The sequence below is a fragment of the Myotis yumanensis genome, unplaced genomic scaffold, assembly GCF_028538775.1.
Source record: "Myotis yumanensis isolate MYYU_CA2020_CCGP unplaced genomic scaffold, mMyoYum1.0.hap1 SCAF_11, whole genome shotgun sequence".
In the NCBI taxonomy this organism is placed as follows: domain Eukaryota; kingdom Metazoa; phylum Chordata; class Mammalia; order Chiroptera; family Vespertilionidae; genus Myotis; species Myotis yumanensis.
This window is the reverse complement of record NW_027223762.1, coordinates 70,501,031-70,526,594: the sequence shown is the minus strand read 5'-3', so window position 1 is coordinate 70,526,594 and position 25,564 is coordinate 70,501,031. Positions and strand designations below refer to the sequence as shown.

At 42.5% G+C, this 25,564-nt stretch overlaps 1 protein-coding gene across 3 annotated transcripts; it reads right to left on the bottom strand.

Annotated features, from left to right (window-relative positions):
- Window positions 1-1,547: 1,547 nt before the first annotated feature.
- LOC139019548 (regenerating islet-derived protein 3-alpha-like) lies at window positions 1,548-4,448 on the bottom strand. Of its 3 annotated transcripts, none has more exons than XM_070428546.1 (7): window positions 4,427-4,448; window positions 4,053-4,138; window positions 3,366-3,484; window positions 3,040-3,177; window positions 2,324-2,450; window positions 1,975-2,042; window positions 1,548-1,763 (listed from the first exon to the last, which is right to left on the bottom strand). In XM_070428546.1, the coding sequence occupies exons 2-6, from the start codon at window positions 4,126-4,128 to the stop codon at window positions 1,975-1,977; spliced, it is 528 nt and encodes a 175-aa protein (XP_070284647.1). In that variant the 5' UTR covers window positions 4,129-4,138; window positions 4,427-4,448; the 3' UTR covers window positions 1,548-1,763. The 3 variants fall into 3 exon arrangements, with proteins under 3 accessions (XP_070284647.1, XP_070284649.1, XP_070284648.1); XM_070428548.1 differs by having other exon boundaries at window positions 1,548-1,759; XM_070428547.1 differs by lacking the exon at window positions 4,427-4,448 and adding an exon at window positions 4,325-4,347.
- Window positions 4,449-25,564: the final 21,116 nt, after the last annotated feature.

Genomic DNA, 25,564 nt, shown 5'->3' with positions numbered 1-25,564 from the left:
CTTTACTCCCTGGAACAGAGATAAGAAACGCCCTAACCTTTGGAATAGAGATCGATAGGATTGGAATCAACTGGTATAAATACAGATGTAACAAGACAACAGGACACAGAACCTAGAAACAGGACTTGGCTGGAGATCCTAGACAAAACCTAGCAAGAGAACATGGCAAAAGATCCTGGACAGAACCTGGCAACAGAACTTGGCTGGAGAACCTAGACAGAACATGGCAGGAGAACCTGGACAGAACCTGGCTGAAGAACCTAGAGACAGAACCTAGGGAGAAAACCTAGAAACAGAACCTAGAAACAGAACCTAGTGAGAGAACCTGGCTGAAGAACCTAGAGACAGAACCTAGAGACAGGACTTGGCTGGAGATCCTATACAGAACCTAGAGACAGAACCTAGACACAGAACCTAGAGACAGAATCTAGAGACAGAACCTAGCGAGAGAACATGGCAAAAGATCCTGGACAGAACCTGGCTACAGATCTTGACTATAGAACCTGGATAGAACATGGCCAGAGAACCTGACTAGAACCTGGTGACTGAACCTGGCTGGAGATCCTAACCAGAACTTCTCTGGAGATCCTGACCAGAACTTGGCTGGAGATCCTGGCTAGGATGATGATCAACTGAACACAGCCTCCATGTCATTCCTTCTTCGCCGACTCCGTCCACACCTTTGGGGACCCCTAGACCTGCTGGGGTTGGACCCCAGCAATCGGTTTGGTAACATTTTGTTAAGGATTTTTACATCTGTAATTATCAAGGTCATTAACATGCAGTTTTCTTTTGTTGTGGTGTCTTTATCTAGACAGATTCAAAATAGTTATTTTTCTCTTCATCACAAGAGTCTGGTGGGGTTCCAGGAGTAAAACCCATGAAAGAGTAGCAACCTTCCTAAGACTGCAGCCTCCTGCAGTTTCTCACTCTTAAGCCCAATCCACACTCAGCATTCCACAATGTGTCACAATTACCATTTAACTAACGTTCCTAAGCGCTCAAGGCTCCAGCAGAAATGAGAAGGCCCTGCGCTCTGGAGCCTCGGCAGGTATCAGGGTAATGAGTGCAGGAAAAGTTGTTGGCTTTCAAATGGTTCCGACCTTTTTCTTTACTAAGAGTAACAACTTCTAATGCTCTACATTTCAGCTGTTACCACAGTCCAAGTAGTTAATGTTTTATAAAAGTTAAGGTCCAATTTAGATTGCACATTAAAGGAAACAACCAACCCTCTGTCCAGTAATGTCAGAAGTGCTGTTATAGTAGCACCATCGTGGGCTAACAGTCACCCCCGATGCTGCTGGTGCCACACCATCAGGAGGCGGGGGCAGCAGAGGGTGTGGAGACCAGTGTTTTGTCTGCACACGACTTGAATCCTATGTGAACAGGGCCTACATCCTCATTGCAAATATGCTGATGGGGACGCCCCTGTGGTCATTGTCCCAGGAGCCTGAATGAAACGCAATAAAGGCAGCACCTAGATTTTCTCCCTCACCCACTGACTCCTCAGTCTTGCTATGAGACTAGAACACAAAAAAACACAAGTATTGAGTAAAATTTTTATTATTACACTCTGAGACTTCAGGCCATTGGACACAAAGAAAGCCTGAAATGAGGGCAAGGAGGAGGGAAGGTCAAAAAGAAGAGGTTGGGTTTGAGGGGTGCAAAAAATATTCCTTCCTGGTGGGTCCTCACTTGGTCCCACGATGAGCTGCATCCCAAACTCAGGCCGCTGGCTCCCACTTGACCTAATTCTTTTCTTTCTTTTTTAAATTGATTTCAAGAGAGGAGGGAGAGAGAAAGAGAGATAGAAACAGCAATGATGAGAGAGAATCATTGATCGGATATCTCCTGCATGCCCCACACCAGGAATCGAGCCCGCAACCTGGGCATGTGACCTGACTGGGAATCAAACTGTGACCTCCTGATTAATAGATCAATGCTCAACCACTGAGCCACGCCCGCTGGACTCACCTAATTCTTGAACTTGCAGATATAGGGTAACTTCTGGTTACAGTTATAATCTTTCCATTTCAGATATCCTGGAGAGAGGGAAGAGCTAGAGTGAGTGGGGCTGGTGGAGCTCAGGGCTCAAAGGAGAGACAACCCAGACTCTGGCCTGGGACTCAAAGCTCCGCCCTCATTTTCACCAGGGACCCTCTCCAGGGGAAGGAAACTCACTGAAAGGAGAGATGAAAGGAGATGGGAGAAGACAAACCAACACTGCGTGTCCGGGCTCAGGTGAGGTTCCTGAAGGTGAGGCCCAGAAATGGGGACGAGGGGATGGAAAGGTTGGCCAGAAGATAGCTCTTCCCTTTCTTACCTGAGCTTTGGGACAGGCTCCCGCAGTAGCCCGGTTTTGAAATGGTGGCAGGATTTCTCTCCCAGGCACTGTAATCCATCAGATCATTATTACTCCACTCCCATCCACCTGCATTGGGTTCATAGCCCTACGGAGTAGAGGATGGAGCCAGGTAAGGTTGAGTGGTCATTAGAATTCTTCATGCAGATCCCCTCAGGTGAACACCTGATCCTCCCTCGGGATCATGGAGTCTGGTCTGCTATTCCATATGCTGTCACAGAGCTTTCCTCTTTCCTAATTCCTTGCTCCTATTGGTAAATTCAAAAGTCAATAACCATAAAGACCAATGGAACCACTCAGAGTAACATGTTACTGGCTGGACAACAATTAGCAGTGAATTTATCATTACACTCTGAACCTCAAAGGCAATGACTATTCCACAAGGAAAAATGCATCTCATCTTCATGTAGGATTCCTCACTGAAGCTCAGAGAACTGAATTACAGGCTGTCATGTCTGAATGGTATACAAATCTTGACAAGAGGCAGATCAACTTCAGCTGGAGACTACCCACCTTCACAGAACTCAGCTCTTCACCTGGCCTCCAGGTCCTCCCTTCCCCCAAATGCCCCTGCAGATCTCTAAGCTCTGGAGTTCTCTGGGCAGGCACAGGGACAAGGCGTGGGCCTGAAGGGCCATAGCAGCTCAACAGATAACAGACAGGCGATGTCATTGCACCTGTGTGGGATCATGAATCCCAATCCAGACGTTTGGGCAGGTGTTGGAATTTCTCTTGACCAGAGCGGCCAAGAAGGATGCTTCAGCCCCACTGAGCACAGACACAAGGAATCCCGAGGGTCGCTTCTGGCAGGCAATCTGTGTGAGGAAGGGACAGACTGAGGAGACGTCACTGGGGTAGGGCAGGGCTGAGGGGTAAGGAGAGGTGTGTGTGTAAAAGATGAGGGTGCTCATTCTCACTCCCAAAAAAGTCTGGAAAATGGAGACCATCCCCTCTCCCTCCTGTCTCTAATGTAATACTTCTACCTGTAAATGCACCTACTCACATGTGCGTCAGACCAGGATTTTGGTGTCATAAACAAAGCATAGCAGTAGAAACGATGGTAATAGGAGCCTTCGGGACAGTTGCTCTGTGGAGCGTTAAGTTTAATCTCGGGGTCTTGACCTGGGGTGGATGGAGGTAAGAGAGAGAAATGGAGTGAAACAAAGTGTGGGACTGGGTGTTGGGACTGACTGTGGGAATATTTGTGAGCCAGTGCTGGGGGGAACGAACACCAAACTCTTGCCTACCTCTCATCATTTCCAACACTTTCAGGATTTCTTGATCTTGAACTAGCTCCCTTATTAAATGAAGAAGCATCCCTTTTTGTTCTACCCTCCCCCTTTATTCCAAAGTCCAACACTTCCCCCACTCGGAGTTCACTGTTCTCACACCAAGTCCTCCAGTCATTCTCCTGCTTCTCTCACTACTCACCCTTCCTGCTTTCTCTCTTCATCCTGCCAAAGTCCACTCACACAATGGAAACCATCTCATTCCACTGTTAATGGACCGCCGTGGTGCCCCCCACCATGAGTTACCCTGAAGGAAGGAGTGACGGTGGAGGAATGGCAGGCAGTTTCACTGCGTGAGGAGATACCTCACCATTGCCACATGCATCACACAGGAGGCTTCCTCCGCCTCTTGGCCCTGAGCGTTCACAGGGAACCCAGTGCTGGAGGCAGAGACATCTCACCTTGCACCTGCGATAGGAGCATCAGGCAGGAGAACAGGATCCAGGACACGCTGGGCAGGGCCATGGGAGGCAGCATCGTACAATGTCTGTGACGTGAAGAAGCAATCAGAGATCGTTAAAGAAGTGCGGTCAGAGAGAGGGCATGTAGGGATCCCTCTGTTCTCCCTCTTGTCTTTTCCTTTGACAACACTCCTTGGAATCAATTGATCTTGGTGACATCTATCCCCTTTTATGATCCTGGAAATAATTGGAGAATCTGTACACCCTCTTACCCCTAAGACTGATGTTCTTTGAAGACCAGAATCCTCCTATAGCCTTTCCCCAAATGTGTGAGGTAAACTCTTGCCATGGCTCTCCTCTCAGCTCCCACTTACCTGTTTGCAGGTAGCTGGATGGTTGGTCAGGTCAGAAAAGACTCAGATTTTATAAGAGAGTCTGAGGGTGTGGCCTTGAAATGAATAGCAGGCATGTGGACCAGGACAGGGATACCGGGAAAGAGCTTGGCATTGGTTCAAGGAGGTTTGTGCCATGGGAATCGACTATTTGGGGCAATGGCTGGGAATTGCCCCAGATATCACTTCTTTTCCGTTAGCAGGCCAGCACTTTCCTTAGGAACAGGTGCAGTTTGGACTTTATCATCCTGTGCCCTGTTTTCTTGTTCTGAAAAACTTCCTGGAATGAAGGTAGCCCTTGGCACAAATTCTGATGTTATGTGGTTTAGAAAATGTGGCATTGAATAGATAAGAAAAACCGTGATAGTGCATTTTTTAGCTATCTGCCAAGTACTGGCCCCTCTAGGCATATGTATGAATATGTTTGATTTTTTTTCCTGTATATATATTTCTTTTAACCTTGTATTTTAAGAATAAATAAAAAGAAATCACTAAGTAAAAGTCAGGTGGGTATAGAAATAGGAATGTTTGCTGAGAAATAAATATTAGTTGAGGGAAAAGAAACAGTTAGAACTAAGGGAAAGGGCAGTGGTTCAGAGCTGCTGGTACAGCGTCTTGTAACTCCGTGGGAAACCAGGAGGGAACAGCAGATGAATAGCCGTGCCTTCCTCCATGGGGGAAGCCTGAGACTAGTACCTCAGCTCCGTCCAATTCGGAGACGGCCATTTGCCACTTCCAAACGGCATTCTCAGAGTGCGACCTGTAGACCCACGGGGTCTTCAAGACACTTGCAGGGAGCCCGTGAACTTGTAACTTTCATAATGATACTAAGATGTTATTTGTCTTTTTTTTTTTTACTGTGCTGACATTCACACTATGGGACGAAAGCAAGGTGGGTAAAGTTCTGACGCGTCAGCATTAATCAAGGCAGTAGCATCAACCTGTGTTCTCCATATCCAGGCACTTGCAAGAAACAAGACATTTTTACTGAAAAACTCTTCTGGATGAACTTGATGAAACAGTAAAAATAATTAATTTTATTTTAAGCCTGAAACCTTGGATATATTTCTTTTGATATTCTGTATGACTAAATGGGAAGTCTGCATAATAAAATACAGCTTTTGCCTCAAGAAGAAGCATTTGTAACAGTTTTAATCTACAGTTTTCATCAAACACAATTCTTACTTGAAAAATGGACTGAGAGAAAAACTTGTTATTCTCATATGAGCATTTTGGGGGCAGTTTTTTTAAAATGATCAAAACTAGTTAGTAAATAAATATTTTTTAAAATAGTTTTAACATCTAATATCATATATATCAATAATTCATATGAATAAATATAGTTTGGGGTCTTTAATAATATTTAAGTGTAAAAGTGTCATGAGGTCAAAACATTTTGAGAACCTGTGATTAACATCAGGCTAACAATTTTCAGGAAATATCGGGGATGAAATTATTTTATGTTAACATTACAGCTTTATAATAAGCAAAGTCTGGAAGGTGGGACACTATAGGACAAATGACTCCATTTCCTTAGCAAATGAATTTTTTAAAATAAAGCAATATTACATTCTTATCATTTGAGAAATGTGTCATTCAAATACAATGTATGGAGCCTGTTTAGATCCTGATTTGAACAAAGCAAATGGGAAAAAAATAAATACGATGCTATCGATCGGTATCTCTCCATGTCCCCACTTGTTGCCGGTGGAGGTGGGGCTCTTGCGATGTCACAAGAAAAGGAACTTTCTGAGACTCTCATGGGAGAATGAGTGGCATTTATTTGCATGAAATCACATCCTTGAGTTCGTAGAGTCCCATTTCCCTTCATCTCACCAAGAGAAAATCCCAGCTCTGTCTCTAGCAGGGCTAAAACATTGTCCAGAGTTTCTGTTCCATATTTGCATGTGTTCCCAGCTGCAGCCATCAGCTCATTGTCTGTGGGGGCTGCATGGTGCTAGAAAGAAGGCGAGCCCCCAAACCAAAGGTCCTGGCAGAAGACAAAGGATATTCAGGAGCCAAACAGCAAGGCAATACCTTTACTCCTGCAGGAGGTGTGCACGCATAGGGTCTGGCAGCATGCACACTGTGCAAGCCATCCCCTCGGGGTTTTATGTCTGACACATGTCATCTGTCCCTCATTCTTAATTGGTTAGAGCTTAGGCTCACTTTCTTGTGCCACTGGTTAATTTAATGTAAAAAGGGAGAGGTTGACCTTTGCTGCTTCAAATGGCGGCCCCAGGGAGCTGCAAATCACGCAGGCCAAAATGGCGGCTGCCTAAAATCCCATCTTTGACAGAAAAGAATGCTAATTTATACCCACAATTCCCACCTTTTCTTATTTAACTCTTTTCTTCAAACTCAGCTAACATTCCTTGACTTTCCTGCTCTGAAGTGTCTAGGAGGAGATTATTTTGCTGTTTGGTCAACACGGTTTCCATTAACCTTTGCATAAGACCCCTCATGCCTGGGATGATACACCATCCCATCACTGTAACTCCTAACCAGATCATCAGAGGGGTGAGCATGGGTACCATCATTTCCTACCACTTTCTGAACCATTGCTCTAGTGGATCAGAGAAAGGATCCTCAGTTCCAGGATTTCCAGCTCACTCATCATCCCTGTAGGGCTCAGTGATGGTTGTGTTGTCAGGGATGAATGTACAACACTGGCCCATGTACATTACACATACTCCTCCTTTTTCTGCCAGAATCCTTTCCAAGGCCAACCTATTCTCCCACATCACCCTGCTGGTGGCATCTAGTTGTGTGGCTATACCTTTAACTGCATCTTGAGTATAGTTAACAATCCTTTGCTGGTTATAGTAAATATAATTAATCCAGCCCACATTCTTGATTACAACCACCAGAACAGGAGATTCAAATCCTGCAGCAATCTGATTTCTAGCCTGAAACTCGTTTGGCACTCCTCCTGGAACCCCAGTGGGATCTGTGTAAATATGGGGATCAAAGGAGCCCCCTGGCCTCTCTTTCTCCTTCCTAGTCTGTCCAATTGAAAAAGGTTTACAATATGCCAAAGTGAAAGGGATAGCCAATTGTATGAGCGTGCAAGTTCTGCTCCAGGTGTTGGGCAAGGCTGCAAGTAATGGTGCCCCATAAAACCATCAGACATTAACCCTGGGTATCAACAGTGCAGAATGATTGGCTTCTGAGGATACTCAGCCATTTATGCATCTGGATAAATTTCCCATAAACTCTGAGCACTATTTCCCCACCTTGAGGCAGGAGGTTAGTTTACATTGGAGGATGGAGGATGGATTGTTTTGGGGGATCCTTGCTCTTTACCTCTATTGGATGGGAACAACAAGGAGAGAGTCTTTTTTTTTTTTTTTTTTTTTCCTCCCTTACCCCCCAGTGTCTTATGTCCATTAGTTATGCTTATATGCATGCATACAAGTCCTTCGGTTGATCTCTTACTCCCCTCCCTCCTGCCCCCAAGGAGAGAGTCTTATAGGAAGTGTTTCCCCAGGCTGTTTCCTCCTGACACAAGGCAAGCAGACATTCCATCCCGTTACTGTCTGTGGTCCATCTGAATGGAAATGGGACCACTTGGGCCTCCTGCCTTCCTGCTGTGCAAGCGTAACAGTTGCTTTCATTTAGGGCACTTACAGAATATTTAGTCCATTCCACCCAGGCATTTGTTTCCTTATATCCTACTTCTATTTGCATGGTAGTGGCAGTGGCAATGTCCTTGGGTGGGGCTACCAATCTCGGAGCAAACCTTCCTAGGGGATCTTGTCCTGCAACATCTACTCATAAACCTAGCCCTAGCCAATCTCTTGGCCTAAAGGCTGAAATATCCAAGTCATTCAAGTTATCGATAATCAATAGACTTAACTGGGTAAGCATGATCCGGATTGTACACATTTCCCCAGCCCACACTGTAAGCCCCTGCAATTTGCCAGAACCCTAAAGCAAATACACAGCTTACAGTTTCTTTAGTGTTAATTTTAAGATGCTATGTCCTGGTGTGGCTGTCCAAGTTGAGGTGTCTCCACCCAGAGAAGCTGGTGGTCAGCCCTTTACCCATGTGTGTTGGGTCCAACCTCGTTCTGCAGTCTGAACAGTAGTCTCAGTGGTAAGCAAGACAAGGTAGGGTCCTTCCCAGGAGGGTCCCAACTTGTTTCCCTCCATGTCTTGACCAGAACATAGTCTCCTGGGGAATGGTGATGAGCCAGGAACCAAGAGGAGGGCCTTCGGCCAGGAAGCCTTCTAACCTGAGAGAGATTAAAGTAGAAGAGATACCCAGTACAAACTTCTTAAGAAATTGGTCCCTAGTCTCCATTGTAGGAAGATCTTGAGGCATTTCAGGACCTACTGGAATGACCTAAAGCCAATTCTAGGTCAGGAAAAAGTTTAACTTTGTTTGTCCTTGGGTGTGGCCAGCAAATGACACTTACTGGATTTCTGTTATCTGTATCTCTGAGTGTGTAGATATAAGCGATTTGACCTCTGGTTAGGGAGGCAAAATGCAAATCATTTACTGTTAAGTGTCCTTGGTTTCGGGAAGATGGGATTTACTAGATAGCTCCAAATTGCTGTTTAACCATCTCAATTTCCCCATTCCACTTGTCCTGGCTTACTGGCCTGTGCCATTTATATAACTTTCTTTCCTCACAAACCTTACAACTTTCAGAACGCACTTTTTTTCCTTCAAAATGACACCAAATCCATAAATTCTTAGCCCTTAGCCTTAATATTTAGGTGACATGTTTCCTCAGATTAGCAATACATTCACATTTTTAAGATACATCCTATATAATAATAATGATAATAATAATATGCAAATTGACCAAATGGCAGAAAAACTGGTTACTATGATGCTCACTGACCACCATGGGGCAGACGCTAAATGCAGGACCTGCCCCCTAGTGGTGAGTGCACTCCCACAGGGGGAGTGCCACTCAACCAAAAGCCAGGCTCACAGCTGGGAGCCTCTCCTGCCTCCTTGCAGCATAAGGATGTGCGACTGAGCGGGCCTAAGCCGTCAGTCGGACATCTCCTGGGGGCTCCCAGACTGTGAGAGGGTGCAGGCTGGACGGAGGGACCTCTCCCGCCCCCCAAGGGCACATATTTCATGCATCGGGCCTTTGGTTTTAAATAAAATACAAGACTTATTTTAGCATATTCAAATCAATCCTCTAGTTTCTCCATATGAAGCAAACTCAGATTAATATTTCAGTATCCTATTATTTCAAAATACCTTGATATTTAACAATTTTTACCATTTAACCCAGCAAACTCAAAGTTTTAAGTTGCAATAATTTTGAGCTTTTAAAGATAATCATTATTACCCCAGGCATTTTATTGGCAATTTGGTAACAGGGATATCTAATCTGCCTTTAGTGGCTTTCATGTGAATGTACTATTTCATTTTATTTTTCTTTATAAAAATGGGAGTTTATATTTTCTTTATAAAAAATAGCTCCCCCCACTGCTATTTCTGCAACTTGCTGGAGGGCACTTCAGCAAATCTGCTCCTCCCAGTGTTGGGGACAAAAATCTGGAACTTGTATGCCTCTAGAACCTGGGAGTCAACCTTGGATCATCATTCAAGAACTGCCCACCATCATGGAAACATTAACCTTGTAGCTCAAACAATGGAGTTCCACCATAGCCTGTACCGCCCACTATCCCATGCCTGTAATGCTTACTTCCCTATGTCAAACTAAGTCCCTAAAATATAGAAAACAAGCAAAGTAAATCAGTAACCAAATTTACATTATAGACCAAAAACCCTTTCACTAGCTAAAAGTTTCAGGTGGCTGACACCCTGAGAGGGAAAGCAGGAAGAGTCCCCAGATTAAGAATTATCGGCAGCTGCTGGGACGTTCCCTCAATCTCTGCCACGTGTTCAGCCTCACCACAAATAGCTGGGCTCCCCCAAAGCGAGACATGCCCCATTTTTAACAACTTAAACCGAACAATAAAGAGAAACATTAATTGACACACTCTTATAGGCACACACAAGCCACAGACACCACAGAATGCCCTGCATAAACACACACACACACACACACACACACACACACAGCATGAAAAAACAGAAACTGAAGCAGAGCAATGTCTCCTGCCCCTGGTTCAAGGACTGTCCTCTCCCCGAAACCTCCCAATAGACTATCCGGGGAAATATATTTCCTAGGCCATGAATTTTTGTTTCCCATGCGTGGAAACTCCCTTGTGACTAAGTGCTTAACCTCCCATACTGCAGGTTTCTTGCACTCCTCGAGATCCACTTCATCCCCTCTGGCTGCATCCCTTGGCGGAGAATGGAACTGCAGATCAGGACCCCACACTTGCTTCATGTCCAAGACACAGCCCAGTCACATATACCCGACCTCCGAGGATACCCAATCACCAAAGTAGTACTCAGTCCAATCCCCACCTTGGCTCATGTATGAGGTTACCTGGTTGCCGCAGTGCTGCTTGCTTGGGACCTTCCCACATCGCTGGCTAACTCTCCATCCCCAGCTTGTAGTCAGCCGGGAAGGAGGGGAGGTAGTGGCTGTCCCTCCTCACCGAGGCCACTGCAACGTGGCAGTGGGACACTCCTCCTCAGGAGAGGGTGCAGTGGCCTCCCGTAGTGACCAATGGAATCCCAGACAAGCCCCCAAAATTGTTATAAATAAGGTGATCCCCAAAACCAGGGGTCCTGGCAGAACACAAAGGATACTTGGGAGCCAGACAGCAAGGCAAATGTCTTCACTCTTGCAGAAGGGTTCACACACACACAGGGTCTGGGAGCACACTCACTAAGCGGGCAGTCCGCTAGGGGTTTCATGTCTGACACACGTCATCTGCCCCTCACTCTTGATTGGTCAGAGCTGAGGCTCACAGTCTTGCACAATTGGCTAATTTAAAGGGAAAGGGCGGGGTTGACCATTGCCATTTCAAAATCGCGGCCCCAGGGGAGCTGCAAGTCACGTGGGCCAGAATGGCGGCTGCCCACATTCCCTTTTTTGACAGAAAAGATTACTTGTTTACTCTTACAATGGCCAGGAGCTATGCGGCCTCTAGGAACATGGGCTAAGGCAGTGGTTCCCAAACTTATTTGGCCTACCGCCCCCTTTCCAGAAAAAATATTACTCAGCGCCCCCTTGAAATTAATTTTTTTTAAATTTTAATAGCAATTAAACAGAAAGATATATGTATTAATGTTTCTACCTTTTTCATAAAATATAGTAAAGAAAGGTGTAAATTAGAAACATTGAAGTTTGAAATTATGAAACTATTTATTGAACTCAGAATAGAAAGGTAATACATTATAAACATGATATTATTAATTGTAAAGCGCATATAATTATTACAAAATAAATAAATAATACTCACCAATTATAGTTGCACTATTGGTTAGTTAACTTTAACCTGTCACAATATCACAACAATCTAACTTAGAGTTATATTACGCCGTAATTTTCCCATAATAATTACGGGAAATCTCCTGATTCATAGCGTGCTCCAAAATCTGCTGGTAGTCCTGCCAGTAGCCAGTACTGCTGCTGCCGTTCCAGGCTTTGGCCTTGCGATCGACCAATCGCACGAGTGGCAGTTGCCTGCAGCAATGCTCATCGTGCTCACTGTTTTGGAACAGCGATTCAGTGGCACCACGTGAACAGTAGCAGTGCGCGATTGCACATACCTCAATGCAAGTGAGGGAGTATACGGGAACCGAGCCAACGTCCAGTACATTGTTCAAAGAAAAATTAAGCGTTTTGAGCAGAATACATAAATCAATTTTTCTAAATCTTCTCTTCTTTCTTTTATGCTTTCACCGCCCCCTTACAGTTATTCATCGCCCCCAAATGCACCTGTGGCCATCACCGCCCCCCTGGATCGCTGCAGCGCCCACCAGGGGGCGGTAGCCCCCACTTTGGGAATCACTGGACTAAGGCAAGGACGCAGGAGCAACTCCAGAGCTGCAGAGAGCCACACAGAGCTAGGTCCTCTGTCTGGGGATCATCTATTCCCACATTGTTCCGTGTTTGCCGTGGTTCCACACTCTTTAGCCAATGGATTCTGTTCCAGGTTAGACTGACAGGCACCTTGCCTACGTCCCCCAACTTCACTGCGACTGTGTCCACTCCCGATGCCCAGTCCCTTCCCCGTCATTGTGGGAAATGGGCCGGTAGTGTCTGGGGTGGGAAGTTGGCGCCTCCTGGTGACGCTGCCCAAAGGGACACGCTGAGAACGTCTGGCCTCCCTTTCGCTTTCCCTGTGATTAATAGCCAGCTAATTACAACCTCACAGTGAGACACTGACTACCAGGGATCGTTGGAAAATGTTGAGGGTTTCTACTCCTTTTAGGTGTGATTATGGTATTGTAATTATATTATTTAAAGTTTCTTATAATTTAGAACTACATAATAAAGTACTTACAAATAAATTATACTGTGCAGGATTTATTTCAAATTAATCCAATGTGTTTAGGGTAAAAAAAAAAGTGGATGAAATGAGAGGCCATTAGAAGATGGTTGCTCTTGTTTGGTGATGGATACACAGAGAGGTTCATTTCTATAACCTTCGGGCTTGTCTGCATGCATGTTATAAAATATTGGAGAAAGAATTTGGGAAAAAGGAAAACAGAGAAGCAACAATTGAGAAAGAAATCTTAAAGCCAATCTGACTCAAGAACATAGGTATGAAATTTCTGAACAAAAATACTAAGCCAATCAAATTCACCAAAGTGTATAATAAATGAAAAGAAAAAGGAGTTGACCTCAGAAATGTAAAGGTTATGAAAAACTATTAGTATAATCATTAAGAAATTAAAGGAAAACAGTACACTATCATTGTAAAAGGGAAACAAATTATTTGGTGAATTTCTACACCTATTAGTGAATGATAAAAAATTACCAAAGAAGAAGAAAAGAGGAATTCCTGAACATAATAAAGAAGACTACAGAGACTCAAAAGGAAAATATTAAAAAACATTTCCTTAAAATCAAAAAGGTAAAAGTGTCCCAACATCAGAGATATCTTCTATTCAACTATATGTGTGCTATGTTGTAGAAAGTACACTTAGAAAAAAATAGGAGAGTAAGTGAAATTATTACTATGTGCAAATGGTATGTTTTCACCATATAAAACTCAAAGAATATACAAAATTAATTGTTAGAATAAATGGAAGAAGTTAGCAAGCAAGAAGAAAATGGTATCAACATATCAATTCCAATTGAATTTTATATTCTAGTAACAGATTAAGAAAAAGTATTTCTAAGAGATACCAGTTTTACCAAGGAAGAAAAATATAAAGTACTTAAGAATATAGCTAATAAAAAATAGTCAAACTCTCACAAGAACATGTTAAACTATAAAGAGACCTAAATATATGGAGAAATCTATTATGTTTGTGAAGAGAAAGAGTCAGTAGCCTAAAGATGTTCCTTTCATGATGTTGATCAATGGACATGCAATTAGAACACAAACAAGGTTTTGTTGATAATTTCATAAACTAATTTAAACATTCAGAGGGAAAAACAGAGGACCAAGAATAGGCAACAGATTTCTGAGGATAAATAATTTGGTAACGAATTTTGTTTGACCATACATAAGGCTTTTTACTGTAGAGTAATACAGACATGGGGAGAGCAAATTTGACCAGCATGAGCGATCCAAGAGAGAGCAAGGCAAAAGCTGCAATGTCATTTAAAACTTAACCTCACCCGTCGCATGGCCATTTCTGCAACATCATATTGGTTACATGGGTCAGCCTATCTGGCATGGCATGGAATTACACAAGCATAAGAGTCTGAGCACCAGGAAGTAGGGACCGTTGGTGTTATCTTCATAGCTTGCTACCTGAGTTGGAACCTGGTACTTCATCAGTCATGGGTCAGAAATTCTGTGTGAGGGTTTTGGTTCTTCTCTCTCTCTCTCTCTCTCTCTCGCTCTCGCTCTCTCTCGCTCTTCCTCATTCTCTCCCTCTCTGATATCTTCAGAATCTATGTGATAAATATATGTACATGGAAGGAGGAAAGTCTCGCAGTTCCATCCAGTATCCCTCAAATCTCAAATAAACTCGATTGTGTATGAGAGCAGGGGACAAAGTGTTTATCTCCTACTTTCTAAATAGTCTGATTCCCGGGGCCCTACCTATGCAAAATGTTCAGTTATGAGCTGAATTATTATCACTCTCCTGTTTAAAATGTTTCAGTGGTTTCTTTATTAGCTGGTCGTCTGATTACCTATTGCTGCACAATTAGCTCTGTTAAAGGCAGAGGCTTAAAATAACAGTTTATTATTATTTCTCCTGGTTCTGTGAGTTGACTGGGTTTACTTATGTGGTTTTTCTGTGGGGTTTCTCATGCAGATAGAGGCTGGAGCTTTAGTCATATGAAGGATCAAATGAACTGGACCTCAGGGGTGGAAGTTGAAGCTAACTATTGGCTGAGGGCTCAGTTGGGCTGTTAAATAGAGGAAATATCAGGGGTCCTCAAACTATGGCCTGTGGGCCACATGCAAATACAAATATTGTACTTGTTCCCATTTTGTTTTTTTACTTCAAAATAAGATATGTGCAGTGTGCATAGGAATTTGTTCATAGTTGTTTTTTTTTAAACTATAGTATGGCCCTCCAACGGTCTGAGGGACAGTGAACTGGCCCCCTGTTTAAAAAGTATGAGGACCCCTGAAATAGAGGGTAAGTCAGCACAGCACCTTTCCATGTGGCTTGGATTTCTTATCACACAGAGGTGTTAGGATACTAAGATTTCTTTCATTGTTGGTCAGGGTTCCCAGAGGTCAAAGCAGAAGCTGCTGTTCTTCTTAAAATAGGTTGACAATTAGCATAATGCTGTTTCTACCACACTCCATTGGTCAAGCCTGAGTTTGTATTCATGAAGAACATGAAGCGCACCATCATGTTTATTTATTCACAATGGTGTAGCTAATTACAGCAGTTGCCTTTAATTGCATAATGCCTTAGAAGACTTGGATTTTAATTTATTTCCTCCATTTAACGTGTTATTTTGAGTAACTGACTTTATCTTCCCCTCCTTGCATCTGTGTTTCTCAAATTTTCAATGAGGATTTTGGACAGAGAGGGCTCTGAGGTCCCTTCTATAATCTCCCTATTGTTGGCTGGAATGCTGGAATATCATGAAGGTGAATCAAGAGAGCTCTGGAAAATAGTTACTGCTCCCATATTAAAGTCTCAGATCATCTCTGAGGCCATCATTTTTCTCCTATTGCACCAGAGGGGTCATTTGTGAGTAAGCTTTGAGAAAAGTACACAGTCAGTGATGTGTAAGTTATAGTAGCTTAATAATAAAAAAAAGGGTGAGATGTGGGAAACTGATATAGGGTTAAGCCTCGGACTGACCTGCTGGCAAAGTCACAAACAAGTCCTAGCTTAGAGGGCACAGTCCTTTTAGCATAATTAGGCTTGACCTTATAACACTCCCTAGATCTTATCTGGGAAAGCTAATGGGATGAGGAAGTGCAGGAAGTGTAACCATGGTCAAAACAAGTGAAACTCACAAGAACTGTGTAACTATGGTAATCACTACCTTGTTTACCTCTCACTATAAAAGCTTGGTGAGGCCTGAGCATAGTGGAAGTCCTTCTCCCTGAGTTGGACTTGCTCGCCTGGTCCCCCATATTCCCAAATTATCTTGTGTCTTTTCTATTTCATTTGTGTGAGGCTCCACTTCCAGACCTGAACCCTGAACCACGCAGGACGTGGAGGGAAACACTTACGACAAGTCAGGAAGCCTGTCTGGAGACAGAGCCATTACGGAGAATTTTCACTCTATTATTTAGTGGGTTACTACGTGGCTATTAGAAACAGCTGATTTCCAAAATGAGAGCACATAGACTAGGAGCTCCTTGCATATTTGCATAAGAAGATTATATTTAAAGAATCAGCGCCTAGTATTTTCAATGAAATATCTTTATTTCAAGTGTAATAATTTGTTAAATTCTGTGATCTTAGTTCCTATAGTGCTTGAGAAGAGCATGTTGCTTAAAGTACTTCCTATGGCTCCTGGCATTTGTATGAAAAATGACCAGGGAAGAATTCAATTTCTAAAAGGACATATTCTTTCAGAAAATCTTTTAAAAATTAGTAAAGCTTGAGAGGAGAAAATGGCGGAGGCTTAGACGGACGTGTTGGTGCTTCGTCCCGGACCAGATAGGGGCGAGCAGCTGAAACGGGTAACAATCAGCCCGATCAAGCTGGGGAGGTTCAGCTGAGAGACAGTCTGCAGCCAGGAAAGACAGAAAACTCCAAAAAAATGCGGATGGTTAGAGATTGAGGCTGAAACCTCCCTCTGGGCGCCAGCGCAGCGGCGAGACCGCGCCATCTCAGGCAGCGTTTACCGGCATCCAGAGATCGGCTACTAACCCGGAGGCAACGATTCGCAAACAGCGCGACTGCAAGAGCCAAGGGGAGACCTGCACCCCTCCACGGAAAGGTTAGACTTACCTCAAAGGTGCGGTTCGCAGTTCAGGTTGGAGCGAGGAACGCGCGCGCGGGCGCAGGGGGAAATCTGCGTCCGCCAAAATCTGCGCTCTCCAAAATCCGTGCCTATAGAGGCCAGCGTGTCTCGCAAGGGGGGAGGGCTCCCGCAGGGCTGCTGCCAGAAGGTAACACTATAAATGAGCCCATAGTTGGACTGGATGCAAAAGGGCTGCCTCAGAGTTTCCCTGATAGCCGGCTACTTGTTGCTGCCAGGGGCTTGAGCGCGCGCAGACACTCCTCGAGGTTCTGGAGGGTGGAACCCTGCGAGTTCGAACAGCTTCCCAGGCTCTAGTTTGCACACTTCCTCTTACTTCTGTGAGTTTGATTGTTGAGCCCAGTGCATGTGAGTGCCCAGTTGGGGTCACTAGCAGAGCTTGTAGGGGAAGATTGTTTTTGGGGAGCCTGGGAAACAGAGCTGGGAGTGGCGCCGGGGGAACAACCTCTGGGCGGAGCTGGTTCAGGTACAATAGAGAACTGGTCGGAGAGAACTTATAGCCTCGGAGGTCAACCCAGACACACTGCCACCCAGAGGCAGAGCCACGAACTGACTCCTCTGTAAATACAGATAAGGCAATAAGGACTGTGGCTTGCAACAAGGAGGAACAGTGTATCAGAGGGAAAGTCAACATTCTCCTGAATTCCGGGCGTGCCAATAAGAAGAGTAGAAGATCTGAAGCACCTGCATTAATGCACATTTTTATTTTTATTTTTTTAAATTACTTTTTCTCCTTTTAACTAAGAAAACATTTTTCTTTTTTTTTCATTTTTCTTTTTCTCCATCACCCGATTTTGCCCTTTCAGCTACTACATTTTTATTTTTAACTAGTATTATTACCGCTACCATTTTACCAGTTTTTAAAGTGTCATCTTATCTTGTCTTTATTTTATTTTGGGACTAATGTTCTCCATTCTATTTTCATCGTTCCTTTAGCAACATTTTTCTCTACCTCAATTTGCCTCTGTGCTAAACAATCTTCCCCACTTTTTCCCTTTTGCTGTCCTGTTTCTCTTACCCTACTCCAGCTTTAGATCTTCCCTATTCTTTTTACCCTCTGTCAAAATTTAACCCTGCTTAAATATCCTATGTCCAATCCCCTGTTCTAAATCCTTATACACCTTTCCCTTATCTTCCTTCACTATCCATTTTTTTTTCTCTCTCTTCTTCTTCTTTTCTCTCTCTATTGTTTTATCGTTGTTTGCCTGATTGACGAGTATATTGTTTTTCTTTTTTTTTTCTTTTTTTGATTGTTTGTGAGGTTAGACTGCTTATTCTTTTTATTTTCCTGCCCCTCCCTCCCCCCCCCCCCCCCCCCGGTTATTTCTGCTCTGTCCCCTTGCGTCGCTTGATATTATTGGTTGTTTGTAGTTTGTATTCATCTCCAGGAATCTGTTGCTGCAATTTGTTGGTATTAGTGGCGGACCTATAGGAGTTTTCTCCTCACATAAATAGTCTCTCTCTCTTTTACACTTCACTCTCTTTTCTCTCTTACTTTTTTTCTTCTTTTTTTTTTTTCTTTTTTTTTCTTTTTTTCCTCCTCTTTTTCCCCTCCCTTTTCCAATCTCATTTTTGCACTCCCTTTTCTCTTTCTTTCTTTTTTCTCTTCTACCTTTTTCTCTTCTTTCCCCCTTATCTCCCAACTCTCTTAGCTCGGGTGGCCACCTTTATTTGGGGTTAGTAATATCGTAAATACAATAGTGTTCAGTGCCTGGTACGTTGTGCCTTGTTGTGTTGTATTTTGTGCCTCTAAATCAACGCAACAGATTCAAGCAACAGCGGCCTCCTGATCACCACACGCTCTGCCTGGGGAACAGTTGCTGCGTCTGAAGCCTCCCTCCACCAGGCAGAAGAGCCACCACAACTGTGAACAGCACCCATCAGAGGCCCTGCTATCAACAGAGGAGCCGCTGCTACCACAACCGCCCAAGGAGCAACCACAGACCGAGGAGCCACTGCCACCCAGGGAGCAGCCACTGCCACCCAGGGTCCAGCCACTGAACGATTCAACAACTAGTAATGTCAGTGAGATCAAACATGGGTAGACAAAGAAACCCCCAAAGGAAAGAAAAGGAGGACTCGCCAGAAAAGCAGCTAAGTGAGACAGAGATATGCAACATGATGGAAAAAGAATTCAGAATAAGGTTCCTAGAGTACATGCACCGGATGTTCAAGAAGCAAGAAGAAACAGATGAAAAACTCAACTACGTATGCAAGAAGCTAGAAGAAACAGATGAAAAAATCAACAACTTAAGTAAGTCCCAAGAAGAAATGAAGAGCGACATAGCTGCAATAAAAAACACCATTGAAAGTATCAACAGTAGACTGGGAGAAGCGGAGGACCGAATCAGTGAATTAGAAGACAAGGAAGCAAAACACACTCAAACTGTACTGCAAATGGAGAAAAAAATTAAAAGACAGGAGGAGAGCCTAAGGGAACTTTGGGACAACATGAAACGAAGCAACATACGAATAATAGGGGTGCCAGAACAACAGAAAGATGAACATGGATTAGAAAACCTATTCGAAGAAATAATATCAGAAAACTTCCCTGAGGTAGGGAAGAAAAAAGTCACACAAGCCCAGAGAGTCCCAAACAAGGTGAACCCGAAAAGACCCACACCAAGACACATCATAATTACCATGGCAAATGTTCAGGATAAAGAGAGAATCTTACAGGCTGCAAGAGAGAGGCGGAAAGTAACATACAAGGGATCTCCCATTAGATTATCAAATGATTTCTCAACAGAAACACATCAGGCCAGAAAAGAATGGACGGAAATCTACAAAGTGATGCAAAGCAAAGGACTGAATCCAAGAATACTCTATCCAGCAAGGCTATCATTCAAAATTGAAGGGGAAATAAGAAGCTTCGCAGACAAAAAAGGGCTAAGGGAGTTTATCACCACCAAGCCAGCCATGCAAGAAATGCTAAAGGGACTGGTGTAAAAGAAGAAATATCAAGCTCAGAAAGAAAACAGCCACACACACACAAAAAAAAGAAATGGCTACAAACAAGTACCTTTCAATAATAACTTTAAATGTAAATGGACTAAATGCTCCAAATAAAAGACATCGAGTGGCTGAATGGATAAAAAAACATGACCCATACATCTGCTGTCTACAAGAGACCACCTCATTGGAAAGGACTCACACAGACTGAAAGTGAAGGGATGGAAAAATATCTTTCACGCAAATGGAAAGGAAAAGAAAGCTGGGGTAGCAATACTTATATCTGACAAAATACATCTCAAAGTGAAGGCCATAACCAGAGATAAGGAAGGCCACTTCATAATACTAAAGGGATCAATACAACAAGAAGATTTAACCCTGGTAAACATATATGCACCCAATGCAGGAGCACCCACATACATAAGAAAACTTCTGGAAGATATCAGGGGAGATATCGACAATAACACAATCATAGTAGGGGACTTTAATACACCACTGACATCACTGGATAAATCCGCTAGACAAACAATCAGCAAAGAAACAGCAATCCTAAATGACTCACTAGATCAGATGGACTTAATTGACATATTCAGAACACTACACCCCACAGCTGCGGAATATACATTCCTCTCAGGTGCTCATGGGACATATTCAAAAATAGACCACATATTGGGTCACAAGCAAAGTCTCCACAAATTCAAGAAGATTGAGATCATAAAAAGCATCTTCTCAGACCACGATGGCATAATGTTAGAAATAAACTACAATAAAAACAACCCAATATACTCAAACACTTGGAAGCTGAATAGCATGTTATTAAATATTGATTGGGTTACCGATGACATCAAAGAAGAAATTAAAAACATCCTGGACACTAATGACAATGAAAACACAACAATCCAAAACCTCTGGGACACAATGAAAGCAGTCCTGAGAGGGAAGTTTATAGCTCTACAGGCCTATCTCAAAAAACAAGAAAAAATGGTAGTTAATCATCTAACTCTACAACTCAAAGAATTAGAAAGAGAGCAACAAGAAAACCCCAGAGTGAGCAGAAGGAAGGAGATAATAAAGATTAGAGCAGAAATCAATGACATAGAGACCAAAAAAACAATACAGAAAATCAATGAAACCAAGAGCTGGTTCTTTGAAAGGATAAACAAGATTGACAAACCCCTCGCCAGGCTCACCAAGAAGCAAAGAGAAAGGTCCCAAATAAACCAAATCAGAAATGATAGAGGCGAAATAACAACAGACCCCACAGAAATACAAATGATTGTTAAACAATACTACGGGCAACTCTACTCCAACAAACTAGACAACCTGGAGGAAATGGACAAATTCCTAGAAAAATACAACATTCCAAAACTCAATCAGGAAGAATCTAAAAACCTCAATAGGCCAATAACTATGGAAGAAATTGAAGCAGTCATCAGAAAGCTTCCAGCAAACAAAAGCCCAGGGCCAGACGGCTTCACAGGGGAGTTCTACCAAACATTCAAGGAAGAACTAAAACCTACCCTCCTCAGACTACTACAAAAAATTCAAGAGGAAGGAACACTTCCAAGCTCATTCTATGAAGCCAGCATCACCCTAATACCAAAACCAGGTAAAGACATCACAATGAAAGAGAATTACAGGCCAATATCCCTCATGAACATAGATGCCAAAATCCTCAACAAAATCTTAGCAAATCGGATCCAGCAGTACATCAGAAGGATCATACACCATGACCAAGTAGGATTTATCCCAGAGATGCAAGGATGGTACAACATCCGTAAATCAATAAATGTGATACATCACATAAACAAATTGAAAGAAAAAAACCACATGGTCATATCAATTGATGCAGAAAAAGCATTCGACAAAATCCAACACCCATTTTTGATAAAAACTCTCAGAAAGGTGGGAATAGAAGGATCATACCTCAACATAATAAAAGCCATATATGACAGGCCCACAGCCAACATCATACTCAATGGTCAAAAACTAACACCATTTCCCCTAAGAACAGGAACAAGACAGGGATGCCCACTCTCACCACTCCTGTTCAACATAGTACTGGAAGTATTAGCCATTGCAATTAGGCAAGAAGAAGAAATAAAAGGCATCCAAATTGGAAAAGAGGAAGTAAAACTATCCTTATTTGCAGATGACATGATATTATACATACAAAACCCTAGAGACTCCATCAAAAAGCTACTAGACTTAATACATGAATTTGGCAATGTAGCAGGATACAAAATTAACCCCAAGAAATCTGAGGCATTTCTATACACCAATAGTGAACTTTCAGAAAGAGAGATTAGAAAAACAATCCCATTTACCATCGCACCAAAAAAATTAAGATACCTAGGAATAAACTTAACTAAAGAGGTTAAAGACCTCTACTCAGAAAACTACAGGACGTTGAAAAAAGAGATAGAGGAAGACATAAACAGATGGAAGAACATACCATGTTCTTGGATTGGTAGAATCAACATCATTAAAATGTCCATACTACCCAAAGCAATCTATAAATTCAACGCACTTCCCATTAAAATACCAATGGCCTTCTTCAAAGATCTAGAACGAACTCTCCAAAAATTCATCTGGAATAAAAAAAGACCCTGAATAGCTGCAGCGATCCTGAGAAAGAACAAAGTAGGTGGGATCTCAATGCCAGATATCAAACTGTATTACAAAGCCACTGTTCTCAAAACTGCCTGGTACTGGCACAAGAACAGACATATAGACCAGTGGAATAGAATAGAGAGTCCAGAAATTAGCCCGAACCAATATGCTCAATTAATTTTTGACAAAGGAGGCATGAACATACAATGGAGCCAAGATAGTCTCTTCAATAAATGGTGTTGGGAAAATTGGACAGATATATGCAAGAAAATGAAACTAGACCACCAACTTACACCATACACAAGAATAAACTCAAAATGGATAAAGGACTTAAATGTACGACAGGAAACCATAAAAATTCTAGAAGAATACAAAGGCAACAAAATCTCAGACTTATGCCAAAACAATTTCTTCACTGACACAGCTCCTAGGGCAGTTGAAACTAAAGAGAAACTGAACAAATGGGACTACATCAAAATAAAAAGCTTCTGCACAGCAAAAGAAACCATCAACAAAACAACAAGAAAACCCACCTCTTGGGAAAACATATTTGCCAACGTCATATCTGATAAGGGCTTAATCTCCAAAATTTATAGGGAACTCATACAACTTAACAAAAAGAAGATAAACAATCCAATCAAAAAATGGGCAAAGGATCTAAATAGACACCTTTCAAAAGAGGACATTCAGAAAGCCAAGAGACATATGAAAACATGCTCAAAGTCACTAATCATCCGAGAGATGCAAATCAAAACAACAATGAGGTACCATCTCACACCTGTCAGAATGGCCATCATCAACAAATCAACAAACGACAAGTGCTGGAGAGGATGTGGAGAAAAAGGAACACTTGTGCACTGCTGGTGGGAATGCAGACTGGTGCAGCCACTATGGAAGGCAGTATGGAGGTTCCTCAAAAAATTGGAAATGGAACTCCCATTTGACCCTGTGATCCCACTACTAGGAATATACCCCAAGAAACCAGAAACACCTATCAGAAAGGATATATGTAACCAGATGTTCATAGCAGCACAATTCACCATAGCTAAGATCTGGAAACAGCCTAAGTGCCCATCAGTAGATGAATGGATTAGAAAGCTGTGGTACATCTACACGATGGAATACTATGCTGCTGTTAAAAAGAAGGAACTCCTACCATTTGCAACATCATGGATGGAACTGGAGAGCATTATGCTAAGTGAAACAAGCCAGTCAATGAAGGAAAAATACCACATGATCTCACTCATTCATGGATAATAAAGACCATTACAAACTTTTGAACAATAATAGATACAGAGGCAGAGCTGCCTCAAACTGATTGTCAAACTGCAGTGGGAAGGCCAGAGAGAGTTGGGGGGCAGGAGGGAGGGGAGTAAGAGATCAACCGAAGGACTTGTATGCATGCATATAAGCATAACTAATGGACATAAGACACTGGGGGGTAAGGGAGGGTAGGGGTTTGTCAAGGGTGGGGGGGAAAAAAGGACACTTATGTAATACCCTTTGTAATACTTTAAGCGAAAAAAAAAAAAATTAGTAAAGCTTGGTAAGTGCTGTTTCTAACTACTCCTTGTCCTATAGGTTAATTTTAGCCTAGTAGAGAGACAGACTGTACACATCAATACACTGAAATTTTATCTAAATCAAAGAACAGAGTAGGGTCCACTGGTTGATGCAGAAATAGGTTCTATGAAAGAGAATGTTCTGAAGATAAATGTCTAGAGATAAGGTTATTAAAAGAAAAGAAAAAAGAAAAAGGAAAAAGAAGGTTTAGGAGCAGAAAGAAAACATCAGATAATCTGAAATTCTTCAGATAACCGATCTTGTGGGTTAGCTGGAGTTAAGAAATGAGAAAAAAGAAAGGTTTGCTCCTTAACCTCACATTTAATGGTCTGAAGTGGGAAGAAGAGAGAGGAAAGGAATTGTATAGGAAATACTATTCAAAACATACTAGTAATGCATAATATCCAAGGCTTCCCTTTTCTTATACTTTCTTTTCTCCTTATGTTTCATAGATTAACTTTTGCTGCTTAGGGGAGAATGGAGACATGAATAAAATCCTATTTTAATTGAAGGGATGACCAAGAGTTAGGACAGAATCAAAATGTAGACACCAAACTGAGTATTAGGTAGAAATGGAATTCTAGGTAAAAAGAGTAAAATAACTAGATATACCAAAGTTTGAGGCAGAAAAAGGAATGGCCTGTCTCAAAGCTGAGATTGATCCAAGACAACTGAGGAGAGTCAAGGAGCAGAACATTCTGAAAACAAGTTCAAGAGGAAACACTCTCAGGAATGGTGAGAATGCTGGCTCCAGCCCTCAGGGCTACTTGGGATTAGGTGACTCAACCAGAATAAGGAGCCTGGGTGTGTGGAGTAGAGAAAACCTGGGGTTGGGATTCCCAATAGGATTCTTAGGCTGGAAGTGATCTGAGAGTATGAATGCTTTAAAGTTATGGTGCTCACTTTCCTACTCAAGATGATCCCTGGGCCTCCAAATACCCATGCGTAGTTGTCCCCATGCTGGCCCAGACGGTGAGTTAGTGGAAAGGATACTCAGTGAGGCACAATGATTAAGGATTGGGCTCTCAAATCAGATGGACTCATCTCCGGATGTTGGGGTGGAAATTAAATAAAATAATGAATGAATATCCTTAAGCATGATGCCGACATATAATCACACAATACATGACAGATAATTGGAATGTTTTCTTCAGGAATGTGTCATAACAGTGCTCAACAATTAACAGTGGAATGACATAAATACATAAAAACGGTCTGCAGATGTAAATTATAGAGAAGTGACCCATGGAATAATTTGTGTAGCTTACCTATTAATTGATCTGGCCTTTATCAATATTGCTTTGAGGATGTCAAGCCAGCAGTGATGTCCAGCCATTTGTATTCTCTATATAGCTTTAAATAAAATGAAACGCTATTTATTTTTAAAGGATATTCAGATGTTTCTAATTTAGGAAAAAACTTTACTTGTAAATTCAGTTATCATGGAACTGCCAGACTAATTTGTGCAGGAGCTCATCTGATTGTAGATACCACTTGCTCATCACGAATTCTGTGC